This window comes from Lepidochelys kempii, chromosome 6 (assembly GCF_965140285.1).
Source record: "Lepidochelys kempii isolate rLepKem1 chromosome 6, rLepKem1.hap1, whole genome shotgun sequence".
Classification (NCBI taxonomy): Eukaryota; Metazoa; Chordata; order Testudines; family Cheloniidae; genus Lepidochelys; species Lepidochelys kempii.
In genome coordinates this window covers 23,401,108-23,418,403 of record NC_136385.1, presented here as the reverse complement: position 1 = coordinate 23,418,403, position 17,296 = coordinate 23,401,108, and the positions used below count along the sequence as shown (strand labels likewise).

At 45.9% G+C, this 17,296-nt stretch overlaps 1 protein-coding gene across 5 annotated transcripts in view; it reads right to left on the bottom strand.

Annotated features, from left to right (window-relative positions):
• The window catches only part of EPS8L2 (EPS8 signaling adaptor L2), a 110,506-nt gene that overhangs the window by 66,960 nt on the left and 26,250 nt on the right, over positions 1-17,296 (bottom strand). For 4 of the 5 annotated variants that reach the window (XM_073347145.2, XM_073347142.2, XM_073347140.2 and 1 more), the window contains exons 2-3: positions 12,069-12,132; positions 10,264-10,319 (exon numbers count right to left, since the gene is read on the bottom strand). In XM_073347145.2, the coding sequence (XP_073203246.1) occupies positions 10,264-10,319; positions 12,069-12,112 (100 nt within the window). In that variant the 5' untranslated portion in view covers positions 12,113-12,132. The remainder of the gene's footprint in view (positions 1-10,263; positions 10,320-12,068; positions 12,133-17,296) is intronic. The other variant, XM_073347143.2, reaches the window with a different exon arrangement.

The window sequence follows — 17,296 nt, the reverse complement described above, 5'->3', positions numbered from 1 at the left end:
TCCGAGGGCAGCAATTCTTCCCCACTGCAGAAGTGACGATTATTTTTTTTCTGGACCTCTGACATCACTCCTTTCAAATGATCGTTTCCGTGGAGAGCCTCTCCTGGCAGTCTGTGCAGTCACTCCAGCCTGAACTGTAGCCCAGTTCTTTCAATGATGATGACAGCAGCATGCAGCAGTGTGTACACTGACTTTTTTTTCATAGAAATTCCACCCCTTCCCCACCCTGCCCCAGTCGAGTTAATGAATTGTGACAGTCACCTCTATGGATGTCAATATTTTCTTACAGCCTTTTCTGTGGATGGGGAAACAGGCAGACAGAAAGGTTAAGTGACTTGCCCAAGTCCAGTGACAGAAAGGGAAACTGAATCCTGGAATCTTGACCTAGGTGCTGCCACACCCCTGGCTTGAAGTGGTTTCCATTATATAACCGGTTTACACTTTGGTTCAATGGCTCTTCCCCACTATACACATTGTACCCTGAGTCTTGATTCCCTTTCCAGTGCTCTACCCACTAGACATGCTGCTGAACAGGAAGTGCACAAATCCTCTCGTAAGCGGATGATCACAAAGAGGCATGTTTTTCTTTCTTCCTCGTACCTATTGGAAGCAAACTTAAGCATGCACTTAATGGACACCTCCCCACCCATCACCATGCAGGGCAAATAACCATGAAAGAAGGGGCCCGAGGAGATAAATGAGCTGGAGTGAGAAATTAGGTGAAGTCTCCAAGGCTCTTAATAGCCAGTGTACTTTTATGAGTGCTGTGTTCATTTTCTGGGATGGGGAGAGATTTCTTGCTAATGTGAATAGCTGTAACTTATCGAAGTCTGCTCTTTGGTGGTCTCTGGGACAGAGTTCTGCTTTCGTCCCCAAAATTGGGAGCCAAATTAAGGCCTTGATTCAGAAAAGCATCCCAATTCAAGACAGGGCTTAAGCGTGTGGTTTACTTTTAAACATGAGCTTAAGTTCAAGTAGTGCACGTATCGGTTATGTCCTGAACTGGGATGGCCTTACGCTTGTGCTTAGGTGTTTCCCTGAATCAAGGCCTAAATCCACTAAACAAAATAGTTGGTTGAGCTCTGTTTATTGAATCAATTCTCTTTGAAGTTTTACATTGCAGACATTAGCTACACATGTAAAACCAGTAAAAAGAAAAGGAGTACTAGTGGCACCTTAGAGACTAACCAATTTATTTGAGCATAAGCTTTCGTGAGCTACAGCTCACTTCATCGGATGCATCATTGGTTAGTCTCTAAGGTGCCACTAGTACGCCTTTTCTTTTTGCGAATACAGACTAACACGGCTGCTACTCTGAAACCTGTTAAACCAGTGTGAAAGATGTGGAATTTTCTGGGGGGGGAGGAAATATTTCATGTGCGCAGTTACAGTGTATCCATTTATCTTCATGTGAATGTCACATGTAGCTCAGCTGGAATAATTAACAAGCCCATTGTTCTATACAGGAGATTACCAGTAACTAATGCTGAATAATCACCCTTGTTGTTGTCCAGCATGCTAATGAATCAATAACTAAGGGCTATTTTCTACCCAGCTCTATGAAAAAGAGTCTCAAGGCAATTTTTAGAGCTTTGTGTTTTTGGAGCCAGATCTTTGGCTGGTGTGAATGCACGTAACACCACGGATGTCAGTGGAACTGTGCCAATTTATACCAGCTGAGGGATCACCTGGGCCCTTTATTTTCATTTATGCTGCTGTTTATCAGCCCCTGTTAGAAGTTAGAAAGCGACATTTCTTTTATGGCCTGTTTGTTCAGTTCCACCAGTTGAACACTGATTCTCGTCCCAACGCCATATTTACAGCAGAGCTGGAACTGACATTATTTTTGAGTATCTGATAGCATGCTAGGTTCCTCAAGAGAACAAATAAAGAGACAATCCCTGAGCAGAGGAAAGTACAAGGTAAATTCACAGAAGACACAAAGAGCATGCCTACATTGCAATCCAAAGTGAGGTTGCAGCATGGGAAGACATCCCAGCGCTCACGTGGCTCAAACCAGCAGCGTAGATGCAGCACTGTGGGCCCATGGAGATGTACTCACATTGCTAGACTCTGCTGAAGCAGGTACATCTCCCAGTGCCGCAGTCACACCTCAGATTGCGGTGTAGACACACTCAAAGTGAGAGGCAAAACAAGTCAAAATTGGGGTAGGGAGAGGACACGGGTTAGGACTGTAGGACTGTGCGGTTATTCAGTAGAACCCTGATCCTGAAAGCTGGTCCACGCAAATGGACGCCTGGGCTCCGCCTGGACACAGGGCTCTGCATGTGGGCAGCCAGTTGCAGAATCACAATCTTGATGAGTCCATTAAGCGTTTTGTTCTGTTCTTGAGAACCAGCAACTGCCACTTATCTAGCACTTTGCTGCGTTCTGTTTAGGGACAGAGAGGCAAGTCAGCTTGGGAAAAATACGGACTGAGCTGACCCTTACCTCATGCACACGCAGTTCAACCAAACCTTCTTTCCAGTTCAGATTACTCACTTCCCTCTGCAGAGCTCCCAGCCCATGTAACTATATGCTAGGCTCAGATATTGAACCCAAGTCTCCCAAAGAGCTCGGGCTGTTGGATAACTGAAATCAGCTTCGCTCAGGATACTGTGGCTGTGTAACTGTGGAAACCAGTCTGTGATCAGTCGGGTTGTAATTTAATCTTTGACCTGTAGTACATTCCACTCAGCCAATGAGGTCATGAGGTCTCTTATGTGCCAAGGATCCTACAGTGGCATTTCTCCATGGAGACTGTGCTGCCAATGGATCACCATAGGTTGGGTGCAGACTGCCCCTTTTAAGAGTCTCCTGGCTACAGCACATCAACTGCCTTAAGCCAGTGGTTCTCAATCAGGAGTCCAGGGCCCCCTGGGGGGCCGTGAGCAGGTTTCAGGGGGGCCGCAAAGCAGGGCCAGCATTAGACTCACTGGGGGTCAGGGCAGAAAGCCGAAGCCCCACCGCATGGGGCTGGAGCCCAGGGCCCTGAGCCCTGCCACTCGAGAGCTGAAGCCGAAGCCTGAGCAACTTAGCTTCAAGGGGGCCCCCGTGGCATGGGGCCCCAGGCAATTGCCCTGTTTGCTACCCCCTAATGCCGGCCATGGGTTTTATTTGCAGAAAACCAGCTATTGTGGCACAGGTGGGCCGTGGAGTTTTTATAGCATGTTAGGGGGGCCTTGGAAAGAAAAAAATTGAGTACCCCTGCTTGAAGCAAAGCACCTCCAGACAGATGGCATCATTTGCCTAAGCCAGGCAGGTGGGAATGACTGGGCCCATCGTGCCCAGTGTTCTGTTACAGCGTAGAAACCTTTCTTCGGTTACAAACTGCTTTTGGTATCGAGTGATCACGGCTGACAGGCTGTCACTCCTTAAGTTAACTGTTTCATCAGCTGCTTAATCTGCAGCAGGCAAAGTGCTCAGCACTCTCAGAGCTTGGGCTCCATGATAAGACAGCACAACTACTTCTTGCTGTGAGCTCAGTTACAGGCTGTGAAATCCCCCTTCCATTTTGTAGGCATCAGTCTTAGTTCTTCCCTAGGCACAAGTAAATTAGTATGGCGTACAGACAACCGGGAAGGGGTGATTGAGGTGAGTCATGCTGCTGAATGTACTACTGGAAGGCACTCAGATGATCACAGTATAAGTACTTATACAGACTAGAATATTGCTGGTGTGTAATATCTCTTATGGCCTGATTCAAAGCCCACTGAAGTAAATAGAGGGGGTCTCTCTCCCCCTTAGTTTCAGTTATCTTAGGATCAGTCCCTTTCCCCCCTGGGTTCAGTGGATAACCCTTGAATGGGTACAGTATTATTTATTAAGCCTTGAAAACAGTTTAGATCAGTAGGAGGCTGCCGGCTAAGGCAACCACAAAGACAGCAATAAGCCTGTTGTGTAAACTACTAATTATGTTAAAGTACTTCCTTCCCAGCCTTTCTCTTGGGATTGCTAAGAATACAATGGATTTCCCTCAATGTCCTTTCATCTAGGTTCAGAACCGAAGCCAGTAAGCAGAGAAGCAGCTTTATTTATTCATGGTGCACACTAACATTTATTCAGCTGGCCGCCCTGTGCGTTGAATAAGTCAGGAACGTGATAGCTACCTGTCATTCTACCTGCTGTCTGGCTAGCCATGGTACTTTCTATAAATGCGGCCAGAGACCCTTCCAGAACTTGGGGCTGAGCAAAGGAGAGACTGTGTTTTACTTTTTAAGGGTGATGACCCTATATACCCATGATGACCTGGAGGTAAGCTCACCAACAGCTGGGTGCGACTCATTCACCCTCTGTTCATGCAAACTGGGTGAGGGATCATTCATCTGTTTGTGGCTCAGCCATGCTAGTTGACTCTGAAGGAGATGCTGACCATATACTGTTCACACACAAGGCACATACACAGGGCCAGGTTTGCTAGTATACTCTGGATGCCTGGTGATGCAAAGCAGCCAGATTGTACCAGTGATTCTGCCCATGGTATTCTCTTTTCCTATCCTTCTTGTTAAATGTAAACCTATGTGTAGGAATTCATACTAGGCAGACAGGATGAGCAGGTGGCCAACTTTACATTGCAGGAGAAAATGTAACTTTCAGAATTTCCTCACTTTTGAGTGTTTGATTTTACAACAGAAGCTGGGAATGAGCAACAGGAATGGATCATTTAGTGATTACCTGTTCTGTTCATTCCCTCTGAAGTACCTGGCACTGGCCACTGTCAGAAGACAAGATACTGGGCTAGATGGGCCTTTGGTCTGACCCAGTATGGCCATTCTTATGTTCTAACATTTAATGTTGCATTAACCTCAGGGTTTTTTGGTTTGTTTTTTGCATTATTATTATTTTATTATTGTTGTTATTTCATCAGTGAATGGGGTATGAGGATGGATGTGTGGGAGAAATTCCCCTTAGTGCTAATGGAATCAGCCTATTTAAACCCCATCAGATTGAGGGTAACTAAATGCAAAAAGAAAGAGGGTTAATGCAACGTTTGCCTCCTTTGTAAAGTGTTTTGAGATCTACTGATAAACAGTGATTTACAAAGAAGGTCCGTGTCATTATCCCCATTTCACAGGCAGGGAAACTGAGGCACAGTGCAGTAATGTGATTTTCCCAAGATGATCTAGCAGGCTGCTGGCCAAGCCATGAATAGCATCTAGGTCTCCCAAGTCTGAGTTCAATGCTCTATTTACTGGGGTACTGCACCTCTGACATCCTAAATGACATTTATAAAATATTGCCTATACAGGTCAATAAAGTGGGAGAGACTGATAGGTGTCCAACCACTGAGGGTTTTTCAGCAGAAAAGTAAGCACACAGAAGGCTTACCTCATTCATATAGAAGCAGTGTAGTCTAGCATGGGGCTGGGAGAGCGGACCCTGGGTTCCTATTCCCAGCTCCTGCCACAGACCTTCTGTGGGATGCCAGTACTTGTCATTTAGCCCCTCTGTGCCTCAGTTTCCCCATTAGTGACATGGGGATGGTAATGAAGCTGGACCTTTTTTCATTTCGACACTGATAACACATCTCATTCTCGGTTGCCTGTGGACCTGAAAGGGAAAAAAGCACTATTCCTTTGTGCTTCTTTTGGCTGAATCATTGAGAACATTAATTCTCTAAAGCTGTCTGTAGTAATTTTCCACCATGTGCAGCCATAGCTGATGGTAAGGGCAGATTTTCTCAGCCATTGGTTCCTATACTGTTGAATTTGGGATCCATCTGGACTTCCCACTGTACTTGGAAGCTCAGATAGCCACAGTTTCCAAGAACACTTCTTCCATCTGCCGCTAGCCAGGATGCTGCATCCTGTATTGACCTATATGACCTGGCCACTGTGAATCATGCCTTCCTGACCTCCATGCTAAATTATTGCAACTCACCGGGCCAGAGCCTCAGCTGGGGTAAATTGGTGTAGCTCCATCAGCTTCAAAGGCACTACACAGACTTGTACCAGCTGAAGAGCCTTAGGACTGAGCATGCCAACTTTTAAAAGGCTTTGTTTGGCTCAGAACACTGTCAGGAATGATATGGTCTAGTCCAGATCCCTGCCACTTTGTGTTACAATCCCATAAGATTGGACAAGTTAAGCAGAATCAGGCCAGTTAGTACTTGGATGGGAAACCACCACCGAAGCCCCAGGTACTGGTGATAATAATTGAATGGGTGGCATGCTGCAGTGTGTTAAAAAGGCACAGTGCTGCTGGAGGGGCTGTTTTTGGAAGAGACATAAAACTAAGGCCTTGCTCACTTAAGAATAATGCTTTGTATTTGTACATGTATCCTAACCCAGGAGCTCAAAATGGGACAGATTCTCAGCTGATATAAATCTGGAGGGGTTCCATTGGCCCCAGTGGAGCTTTGATCATTTACATCAACAAATGTACCTGGTGTGTGTGTGTATAAATAAAAGTGCATTTCCAAGGTTCTAAGCACCTAACATTCCCTGGCTGCTTCATAGTCATATAATTGAGGCCACTTCAGATTTATTTTATTTGCATTTTTAACTGTAATTCTTAACACAATTTTAATTTTTCTCCCCGCTTGTGAGCTTTGCAGAAGTGAACTGTTGGGAGGGATTTGAAGAAGGGAGGCTGGAGGCCTAGCACCCTGGGACTGGGAAATCACTCCATGCAGAGGGATATTTGGAGGAGCCTTGACAAATTACCTAGGGGAGTTTCATGTGCCCCTAGGCATGAGAGATGCCACATACACACCTCTGTGCAATATTGGGCCAGATCCAGAGCTGCTGTAAATCAGCAGAGCTGCCTTGAAGTCAATGATGGTATACCAGTTTACACCCGCTGAGAATATGGCCCACAGCCTAATGCTGCTTGCTTACTATTCACTGGAGCTGTGTGGAAAAGCTCTCAGTGTCGGTGAATTTGTAACAATTGCTTTTGGGGCAGCTTCACCAAAAAGCAAGGCACTTTTCACCTAAGTGTTGTGATTGACTTTTGTTTTTGAGAACAAATTTGTTTTACAGAGAATATGGTGCTTTGGGAGTGTTTGCCAAACCATTGGCTACTTATTTTCCATTTCCAGTTTTGGGCAGTAAAGCTATTTTAGAGCTGCCAGTGTCCCTATGGAGAGGCACAAAGCCAGTATTTTAACACCCACATGTTGATTACCTAATAACAAGTCTCAGTTCTGTGATGCGTTCACATGGTTGGTGGATATCTGTCTTAAGGGAAGTGGCCTTAGTACATGAGATGTTTAAAACATGTTATTTTCAACTTTCGGTTTAATTTTTATTTTGACCAACCTTCGGAGGAGACTAAAATATGATCAAGGTATTTACTGAAGGAGGCTTTTAGACTGAAATCTTTGCACCACGAAAACCTGCCCTCCCCTAGCCAAGCTCTGGGTACCTTCAACATACAGTTAAAAACAGAATTACATAGGAGTTACAAAACATAACAGGCCTGGTTCCCATTTGCACTATGGCCCCCTTACACTGTGTAATGGCACCTTAGTGCAAATGAGAATATGGTCCAACTAGTCCAATGCATCAGCACTTCTTTTTCCCACTCAAACATGTTATTTAGTCACCAGACACAAGTGACCAATAGAATAACCGGTGCACATTCTCCCCAGACAGAAATTAGACCACAAATAGTCAGTGAGTGGTGCAAATAGCACTGAATTATCTCCTCCCTTTATTTGTGTGTATTGGTCTTTGCAGCTAATCTAAATGATTAATGATTACTTTGTTCGACACTTTATCCACTAAGCTAAGTACTCAGCCCTTGAGCCAAGAAGGTCACTCACGGTGATACTATCCCAGGCTGAGGTCACTTTACAGTGACAAATCTCCAGGCAACCAGGCTGCAATGGAGGACACTCTAGAGAGACAACTTTCCCAGACACCCCATCTGTGACCACGATCACCTTACAGCTACTATAAGGTGGGTGCATAAATGGTTGAAAAATCATTCCCAGAGCGTAGTTATTAGTGGTTCACAGTCATGCTGGAAGGGCATAACAAGTGGGGTCTCTGAGGGATTGGTTCTGGGTCTGGTTCTGTTCAATATCTTCATCAGTGATTTAGATAATGGCATAGAGAGTACACTTATAAAGTTTGCAGACGATACCAAGCTGGAAGGGGTTGCAAGTGCTTTGGAGGATAGGATTAAAGTTCAAAATGATCTGGACAAATTGGAGCAATGGTCTGAAGTAAATAGGATGAAATTCAATAAGGACAAATGCAAAGTACTCCACTGAGAAAGGAACAATCAACTGCACACATACAAAATGGGAAATGACTGCCTAGGAAGGAGTACTGTGGAAAGGGATCTGGGGGTCATAGTGGATCACAAGCTAAATATGAGTCAATCGTGTAATGCCGTTACAAAAAAAGCAAATATCATTCTGGGATGTATTAGCAGGAGTATTGTAAGCAAGACACAAGAAGTAATTCTTCCAGTCTACTCCACGCTGATTAGGCCTCAACTGGAGTATTGTGTCCTGTTCTGGGTGCCACATTTCAGGAAAGATGTGGACAAAATGGAGAAAGTCCAGAGAAGAGCAACAAAAATGATTAAAGTGCTATAAAACATGACCTATGAGGAAAGATTGAAAAAACTGGGTTTGTTTAGTCTGGAGAAGAGAAGACTAAGAGGGGACATGATAACAGTTTTTAAGTACATAAAATGTTATTACAAGGAGGAGGGAGAAAAATTGTTCTTCTTAACCTCTGAGGATAGGACAAGAAGCAATGGGCTTAAATTGCAGCAAGGGAGGTTTAGGTTGGACATTAGGAAAAACTTCCTACCTGTCAGAGTGGTTAAGCACTGGAATAAATTGCCTCGGGAGGTTGTGGAATCTCCATCATTGGGGATTTTTAAGAGCGGGTTAGACAAACACCTGTCAGGGATGGTCTAGATAAGTCCTGCCATGAGTGCAAGGGACTGGACTAGATGACCTCTTGAGGTCCCTTCCAGTTCTATGATTCTATGATACAGTGAAAATATCTCAGGCAACCAAGAGGCAAAGGCAAGTTTGTAATCAAGTCTGAACAACTCATTGAATTGCTGCTGGAATGCTTTGATAGTCTACAAAAACCCAGACGAATTGCCAGCATTCCACAAGGTTGTGTAGTAATTTTGCAGCTGGAAAGCAAAATCAGAAAAGCCCTGTTCTGTTCAGTTCTGGCTTTATATCTGCACCCATCACATTGCACTCACAAAACTAACATTATGTATCTGTGGCCGGATCCTGCTAATGAAGTCAATGAGAATTCTACACACAGAAGGCTTTCCAGAGCACAACTAGAGTACACCAAACTAAGGATCTTTTATCTTCCTAGCTGAACTGGGTGGTGGAGAAGACTTCTCTTCTCACCCCCTCCCCTTGCTTGTTCAGGCCATCACTACATAGTGTGGACCAGATTCTCAGCTAGTGTAAATCAGCTGAGATCCATCAGTTATGTTGATGATTATTAATATCTATCTCTGATACGATGCTTTTGTATGCAAGTCCATTGACCTCAATGTGGCTACATCAATTTACACCAGCTGAGGATCTGGCCCCACATGTTCATCTGAAGCTCTTCTTGCCATCTAGAAAATGATTTCTTGTAAACTCTCTCTTCTTTGAAAGCTTCAGAGGACATTGACTTTTCATGGTATATGGAATAATTAATGAGTATAATCATTAACCTGCTCACAACAGTCTTTTTTAGCTTCACACTTTTGAGAACCTGGTTGTCTGGCTAAATCAACCAGAGAACGTTAGGGATTCCTGTGGACGTGTGTCTGTTTTGCACAGGTTTGTAACACTAGCAAAATTAATACAAGAGTGGTAGCCCCTATCAGGTGGCTGCACTAAGTGATTGCAATGGCATGACCACTAGTGCAGAGAGGACATGTGCCTTTCTGTTACCATGTCATGAAAACCTGCTGTAAGCATGGTGTATAGGAAAACAGATGTCGTTTGCCTGTCTGCTGCCACATAGCACCTCAGCAGGGAGAAATATAGGAAACAGTATTGGAACAGACCCGTGGCTTGTCTAGTCTGACGTCCTGTCTGCAATAGCCTCTTCTACTGGATGCTTCATTAGAAAGTGAGAAGCCCCCTAAAGGTGAATTGTGACGTGTCCATGTCAGTTCATCTCACAACTGCCCCACCCTGTCCCACCATGAGATACAAACAGGAAGCCATGCAATAAAGATGCCTTCGGCTTTCCCCGCTACCAGTTTGAACCTGGCAGTCTTTACTCACACAAATCTCAGCAGCAGCCTAGTGTATCCGTGGTGGTGACTTACCATATAAATCTTTTGCACTCATTCTCGAAGCACCATCTGCTTTGCCCAGACTGCTGCTGCAAAAGGAAAGAAAAGGAGCAAATAAACAACAAATCTCAGAAAGTTTTTTGTTGTGTTTTTTTTTTTTTACTGGCTTCATTATGTGATTCAGTTGAGCAACACAGATAGTAACCAATTAATCTGGTCTAGTGCTTGAATGGCAAATGGCAGTGGGCTTTTCAAACCACCTTAATGGCAAAGGGCAATGGGTTTTTCACACCAGCTTGCCTTAGTGTGGAAGTGAGGTAGTTATCAGCACCCTGCCTGGTGAGCTGGAGGAGTATCAGTCACTGACACCAATTCTCCAGTGACACCTCCGACTGCAACAAGCTGGGGAGCCTGGCAGGAAGCTGGAATAGTCTGTTGGAGAGCTCTACTTTTGGTGAGGGGAGGGGATCTGACCTACTCCTGTTTGAGGTTTCGCTCACTCCAAGGCATAGCCCACTGGCTTTCCTTTCAGGCAGGTCAGACCTAGAAAGGGCAGAGGACTCTCTGCCTCAGACAACAGATGTATGGATCTTCCATCACTGAACATCACCCATTTTTCTTTCTTTGTTCTCCCAGAATCTGCTGGTCCCTTCTAGTCTGTAGGGCCTTGTCACAGGCTGGCTGGCCCTTTAAGGCAAGCAAGGCTCAGCCTTGCCTGTGACCAGACAGCTATCCCCCAGCTGAATGTGATGGAAACTTAATTATAATGCCTGATCCCAGCTGTGAGAGATCAGAGAGAGGACTGTGTAAACAGAGCCGTGAATTCAGTTCAGAGAGGAGCCAGGAGAGTCCCCTTTCTCAGAGGAGCCTGGGGAAGTCAGGCTGGAGGATACAACTCAGGGAGCAGGTCAGGTTCCTGTGGGGGACCCTGAGGTAGGGCCTGTGAGGAGCAGGGAGATCCCTGAGGGAAGCTGCTGGGGTTCCTGGGGAGGGGAGGCAGTGGAGGAGACCTGTGGTGGGGAGGAAGCAGCATAGGAGAAACTCTGCCAGGGCCAGGTGTGGGGGTGGGGAGTAGAGAACTTCAGGGTTGCTTGAGAGGGGCAGAAGAACTATTAGTTTGGGTATTTATTTGGACTTACAGTTGGATTTCTGTTACCCCGGAAGGGGGCTGAATTTGAGGGGGGTGACGGCCACAGAAAATCCAAACAGCAACAGGCCATCGTGAGGCCAGCACAGGTGGTCAACAGGGGGCATAAGCAGCAAAGTACCCTGCAATGCCATGTCCTGATGCCAGGGGGTGCTATAGCAATGGGGCCAGTCAGGATAGTGAGCTGTGTCCTGGTTTCCCCCTCCTGGGGCAGGCAGCAGCTCAGAGTTGTGTCGTGTACTGCCATGTGCACCCTGCTGTCCAGGGTTGGCTGAAGCTTTCAGGGAGAGAAGGGAGTGATTTTGTGTATCCAGGCCAAGTATAATTTGAATCTGCCCCATAGAAATTGTGGGCACCTGAATGAACCCTAGAACTACAGAAACAGGGCAACCAGACATAGGTTTCTTTTCCCTCTAGAGTGTCAATCAAACCACATGGCACTTTGTGGCAAAGCCTTGATACATGATGGCACGCGTGAGCATGTTCGGTTAGACTGCATTGGGACATGGCAAGGTGGAATCTTCCCTGGCCCCAACTGAGGAGACCCAAGTAAGTGAGCAGGAGAAAGCAGAGTCTCGCCCTTACGGGAGAACCCGGAGTGGAAGGAAATGTGTTTGTGGTGGAAGGTAGTAATCTATTGCAGTTCTTGGGGATGAGCCATTCAGTCAAATTTTGTCATTCAGGTTCTTACTTTGCAGAGCCAGGCTGGCTGCTGGTAGATCCTTTGAGACTCATGTTGCTGTCAAGACATTAAACTGTAACAGAAACAAAGGAGTTGTGATTAGCACATTCTACTTGTTTGACCTGATGAAATATTTGCCTGGGTGTGCACCACACTTCATAATCGGACTTCATTCGGCATCCAGGGCTCCAGCTTTTGATTCTGTGTCCACAGTCAATAGTGTGTGCAAATAATCGTATTTAGTTGCACCTAATGTGCAGCGGGGAGAGGTCATGGAAGCACATCTGTTTGCATTGCTATATCTCCCTATATGAAACACCTAATGTGTGCACACAGGCAGACAAAAGTCCTGGATTCAAGTTCCACAGCAGGTTGTGGGCCCATTCCTAACCGAATGCTTTCAGTTTGTCCTATGTTGTCGTTTTATGACTTGACGCTGGCATTACCGCAGGATCATTAAAGGCTGCTGCAGTGTTAGAGGCACGTCATTTAGGTGACAGATTAACCCAAGGTTCCCTCTGTTCATCTCTGCCCAGGTAGAAGGTAAAGCCTTTTAAAGCCAGTTCCAGTGCCTGAGGCTTTGTGTGTGAATTGCTGCTGAGCTCAAAATTGCTGCTTTCTCTTTATAATCCCCACACTGCTGATGGATCTCTTTGTGCAGCACTTTAGGATTGCTGGAGAATGGACTGTGCTCTATAAACCCCAGTTGTACTCTGTTCACTTTAGGGCTGTTTTATGTGCGGTTCATACCTCCCCTTAAACCACTGCACTATGGTTGCAATCTCTCTGAAGTCCAAAGTGTTGCATGGGCATAAATGAGAGCAGGATTTGGCCCAGGGAGTTGGCAGTTTACCTCCAGCATCCCAGAACAGAAAGCTCTAACTGGGGAGGTGACTGATGGAGCGGCCATCTTAAAAAACCGTAGCACTTGTGTTGCTTCACACACTCTGTCAGAAAGCGTCATGCTGTGAGATCTACCTCCCTTTCTCCTCCCGTTATAGGGCTAGGTTCAATCAAACCCCATCTGGTTTCTGAGATAGCAGCCCCTGCATGCTGACCCATCAGCAAATCCATTATTGTGGAGGGATGACAGAGCTTTATACAAGCTCCCATAGAGAAGCTGCGTGGAGTCCTACTGAGTCTGTATAAGCCATAAAATGAAGTGACCTTGATAACAATGGAGCACCAGGGGAATAAGCCATTGCACCCAGGAGAACAGCCAAAAAATGTATCCTGCATAATGGTCTAGCACAGGGCTGGGCAAACATTTTGGCCCGAGGGCCACATCGGGATGCAAAACTGTATGGAGGGTCCAGTAGGGAAGGCTGTGCCTCCCCAAACAGCCTGGCCCCTGCCCCATATTTGCCCCCTCCCACTTCCTGCCCCCTGACTGTCCCCCTCAGAACCCCTGGCCCATCCAACCCCCTTTGCTCCTTGTCTCCTGACTGCTCCCTCCTGGGACCCTCCCCCAAACCGCCCCCCCCCCAGGATCCCACCCCCTATCCAACCCCCTCGTCCTCTGACTGCCCCGACCTATCTACACCCCCGACCCCTGACTGCCCCCCAGGACCCCCTGCCCCTAACCACTCCCTGTCCCCTGACTGCCCCCCCCCGGGACCCCCTACCCAACCCCTCCACTGCAGCGTGAGGGCGCTGCCGCCACCCCCTTACCATGCTGCTCAGAGCAGCAGGAGCTCGCAGCCCTGCTGCTGGCGTGGCTGCATGGGAGGGGGAACAGCCAGGGAGGGGCTGGAGGTGAGCCTCCCGGGCCAGGAGCTCAGGGGCCGGGAAGGACGGTTCCGCGGGCCGGATGTGGCCCGCGGACCGTAGTTTGCCCCCCTCTGGTCTAGCAAGAGCCTCAAAGGAAGTCAGAGCCATCTGTCACCTATTAAAACTTGCTGTTTGAAATGTGATACACCATCCACATAGATACAGTCCCTCTCCTAGTGCTGCTAGGGTTGCCAAGTCTCCAGGATTGGCCTGGAGTCCCCAGGAATTAAAGATTCATCTTTCATTAAAGATTATGTCGTGTGATGAAACCTTCAGGACTACATCCAACTAAAATTGGCAACCCTAATTTGCGGTAAGCTCCATGTGCACATGAAGGCTTCATAAAGTCTCATCTGGCCAAGTGTGCGATTCACATACACGGGCATTGCCGGCATTTCGGTGGGAGTGTCGCATGTAAATTCCCCACATTTATCTAGAGTAGAAAGCTGCCACTGACTTAAAGGTGAGTCATCGTGCTGCGACAGCCACTTCAGTAAGAGTCCAGTTACAGTAGAATGAGTGGCACATGCTAAGGTCCTGATCCAGAACTCACTGAAGTCGGTGGAAGGCTGCCCATCAGGAATCAGGGCCCCATTGTGCTAGGTACTGTATGTATACACACACACACACACAGAGAAGTTGAGCTCTGCTTGAAAGAGCTTACGGTCTAACTGTGTGAAGCGAGGCAACAGGTGGATTCAGCAAGTAGACATGGGGAGCATGCGGTGACAGTGAGATTACTGACTAGTGTACTAAGCAGCAGTCACAGCATACCAGGTACCTAGCCACGCTCAGGTATTTGTGGGTGTAGGCCACACTACTATGGAGTGGTGCTTTGTCTCCCTCTAGTGGCTAATGAGAGTGCTACCACCTCTCAGAATCTGCTCAAGCTCCTGTAATTCGAGCAGTAGGGGCTCCTGCTTTTTAGATCCAAGGTCCAAGGGTCAGTCCCTGCAGATCGATAGAAGGGCTGGTGTTATATTAGGTTAATCAATACAGATCATAGAGCTACATTCCACCCCGGAAGTGACTTCACTAGTTGTTGAATGATTCCCTGTATCTATGTGGGGAGCATAATCAACTGAGTATGAGCTCCCAAAGTATATCTGGGGCCAAAAGTGCTAATGCGATCCTAAAATGCATAAACAGGAGAATCTCGAGTAGGAGCAGAGAGGTTATGTTCCCTCTGTATTTGGCACTGGTGTGAGAGCTGCTGGAATACTATCTCCAGCTCTAGTGCCCACAAATAAAGAAGGTTGGATAAATTGGAGACAGTTCAGAAAAGAGCCACAAGAATGATTAGAGGATTAGAGAACATGCCTTACAGTGATAGACTCAAGGAGTTCAATCTATTTAGCTTAACAAAGAAGATGAAGGGGTGGCTTGATTACAGTCTATAAGTATCTATATGGGGAACAAATATTTAATAACAGGTTCTTCAGTCTAGCAGGCAGAGGCAATCCAAAGGCTAGAAGTTGAAGCTAGACAAATTCAGACTAGATATACGATGTAAAATTTTCAACCGTGAGAGTAATTAACCATTGGAACAATTTATTAAGGGTCATGGTGATTTCTCCATCGCTGACAATTGTTAAATCAAGATTGGATGTTTTTCTAAAAGATACACTCTAGGAATCATTTTGGGGAAGGCCTGTGTTATACGGGGGGGCAAACTAGATGATCATGTTGGATCATATTAAAGAAGTTCTGTATTAAAATCACAAATGAGTTTGATTCCCCACAGTTTAAATTCCAGGGTATTACTAATTAAGAGGTCTCTTGGTTTTAGGTACTGTTTCTCTCCCTCTATGTATGAAACTTGCAAGCTGCTAATTGTGTTAGTACATTCTAAGACAGAGTCTGTTCTCAAAGCAATTCTTTGTAACAACAACTACTCACGCAGAGAGAGACTCAAAGCACTACTCTGTAACAACAGAAACAGCACACAGAGACTCCCCGCCCTTTTGTTGTATTCATCTTGCTTTGTTAACAATTGTGATTAAAGATAGAGGATGTGTGTGGATGGATGCTTGGTGTGGATAATAACTGAATGATCAGGGAGGTGCCAGCCTAAGAATCCAGTGTCCATCGGCTGAAGAAGGCGTCAAGTGGAAATAACCAGAGGGCCCCCGGAGGGCAGACTGGAATCCACCCAACAGTCCCAAGAATGGGAGAACCAAAGAACAAGATAACATCTGGCAGCACGGAGCCGTCGGGAATGTGCCATCTGCTGATTGATCCAGCAACAGCATGATGAAGCAATTCCCATAGACTGGCATAGGAAGAAATTCCTATAAAAGTGGACTCTAGAAAGTGAGAACTTTGGGGTCTGATTCTGCAAACCAACTTCCAGGAGCATCAGATGAGCATCTGACAAGGCCCTGCTCCCTCCTTGTGTCCAGACCACCTGGCCGGTGGCTTGGCATGAGCAAGGCTGGTAACTTTGATAACAATCTAAGGCTGGTAACTATGATAACAACCTTGCAGAACCTGTGTGTGAGAATAAATATGAGATTGAATGGAATGTTATAGCTATAACTAACTGCTTACTATGATTCTTTCTGTATTCACAATAAATGTGGCATTTTGCCTTTTTCTCCTTTAATAAGATCCTGCTGGGTTTTATTTTATTGGTATAACAATCAAAGTGGTCCCTTCTGGCCTTGGAATCTATGAATCTATCTGTTATCATCAGTTATATTGTGGTAGCTGTCAATAGCCCCAGTGCTATGTAGATTGAGAGAGAGCCCTCGCCCCAATGAGCTTACAGTATCAAAAGAAAACACAAAACAGGAAACACGCAAGGAGCCCAGGGAGCTAGCAAGCACGTGTTTCAGTACTTCCATCCCTCTCATTTAGTCAGCATTATTATTACTATTTGTTAGTAGTATTTAACCCTTGCCTGATTTTCCCCCTTCCACCCTGAACTATTTCACTATGATAAAGTCTCATGTGATTATGCAGCTAATACTTCTCACCAATAGGTCTTGTCTATATGTAACTGAGGGTGTGATGTCTAACTGATTTAGTTAAATCTGTGCAAAATCTTCTTTTGTGAACGCTCTGAATTTGATTTTAAACCTGGCTTATATCAGTTAAACTCAATTCCTTATCGACAGATCTGTAGCTGAAAAGCACTACACAAGAGTTAGGGGGGTGGTGGTATTATTATTAAGCTAAATTGCGATAAACCAAGTTTAAGTGGGTTTTAAATAGATTGACAGTTAAACTGTTTCAACTTTGAATATAGACATGGACCAAAGAAAATGTGTGAGCGCTGAGGCCTGTGATCAACCCCACCATCCCGGGTTCTTTCCTCTCCGTGGGGCATCGCCGCAGCCTCCAGCGCTCACTCTGGGTTCCGCTTGCTTTCACTTGGTTTCTTACTCATGCATTCCTGATGAAAGAGTTCCTGAAATCTCTTTATCTTCCTGATGGGCGTGGTTGTTTGCTTTGTATTTCATGGG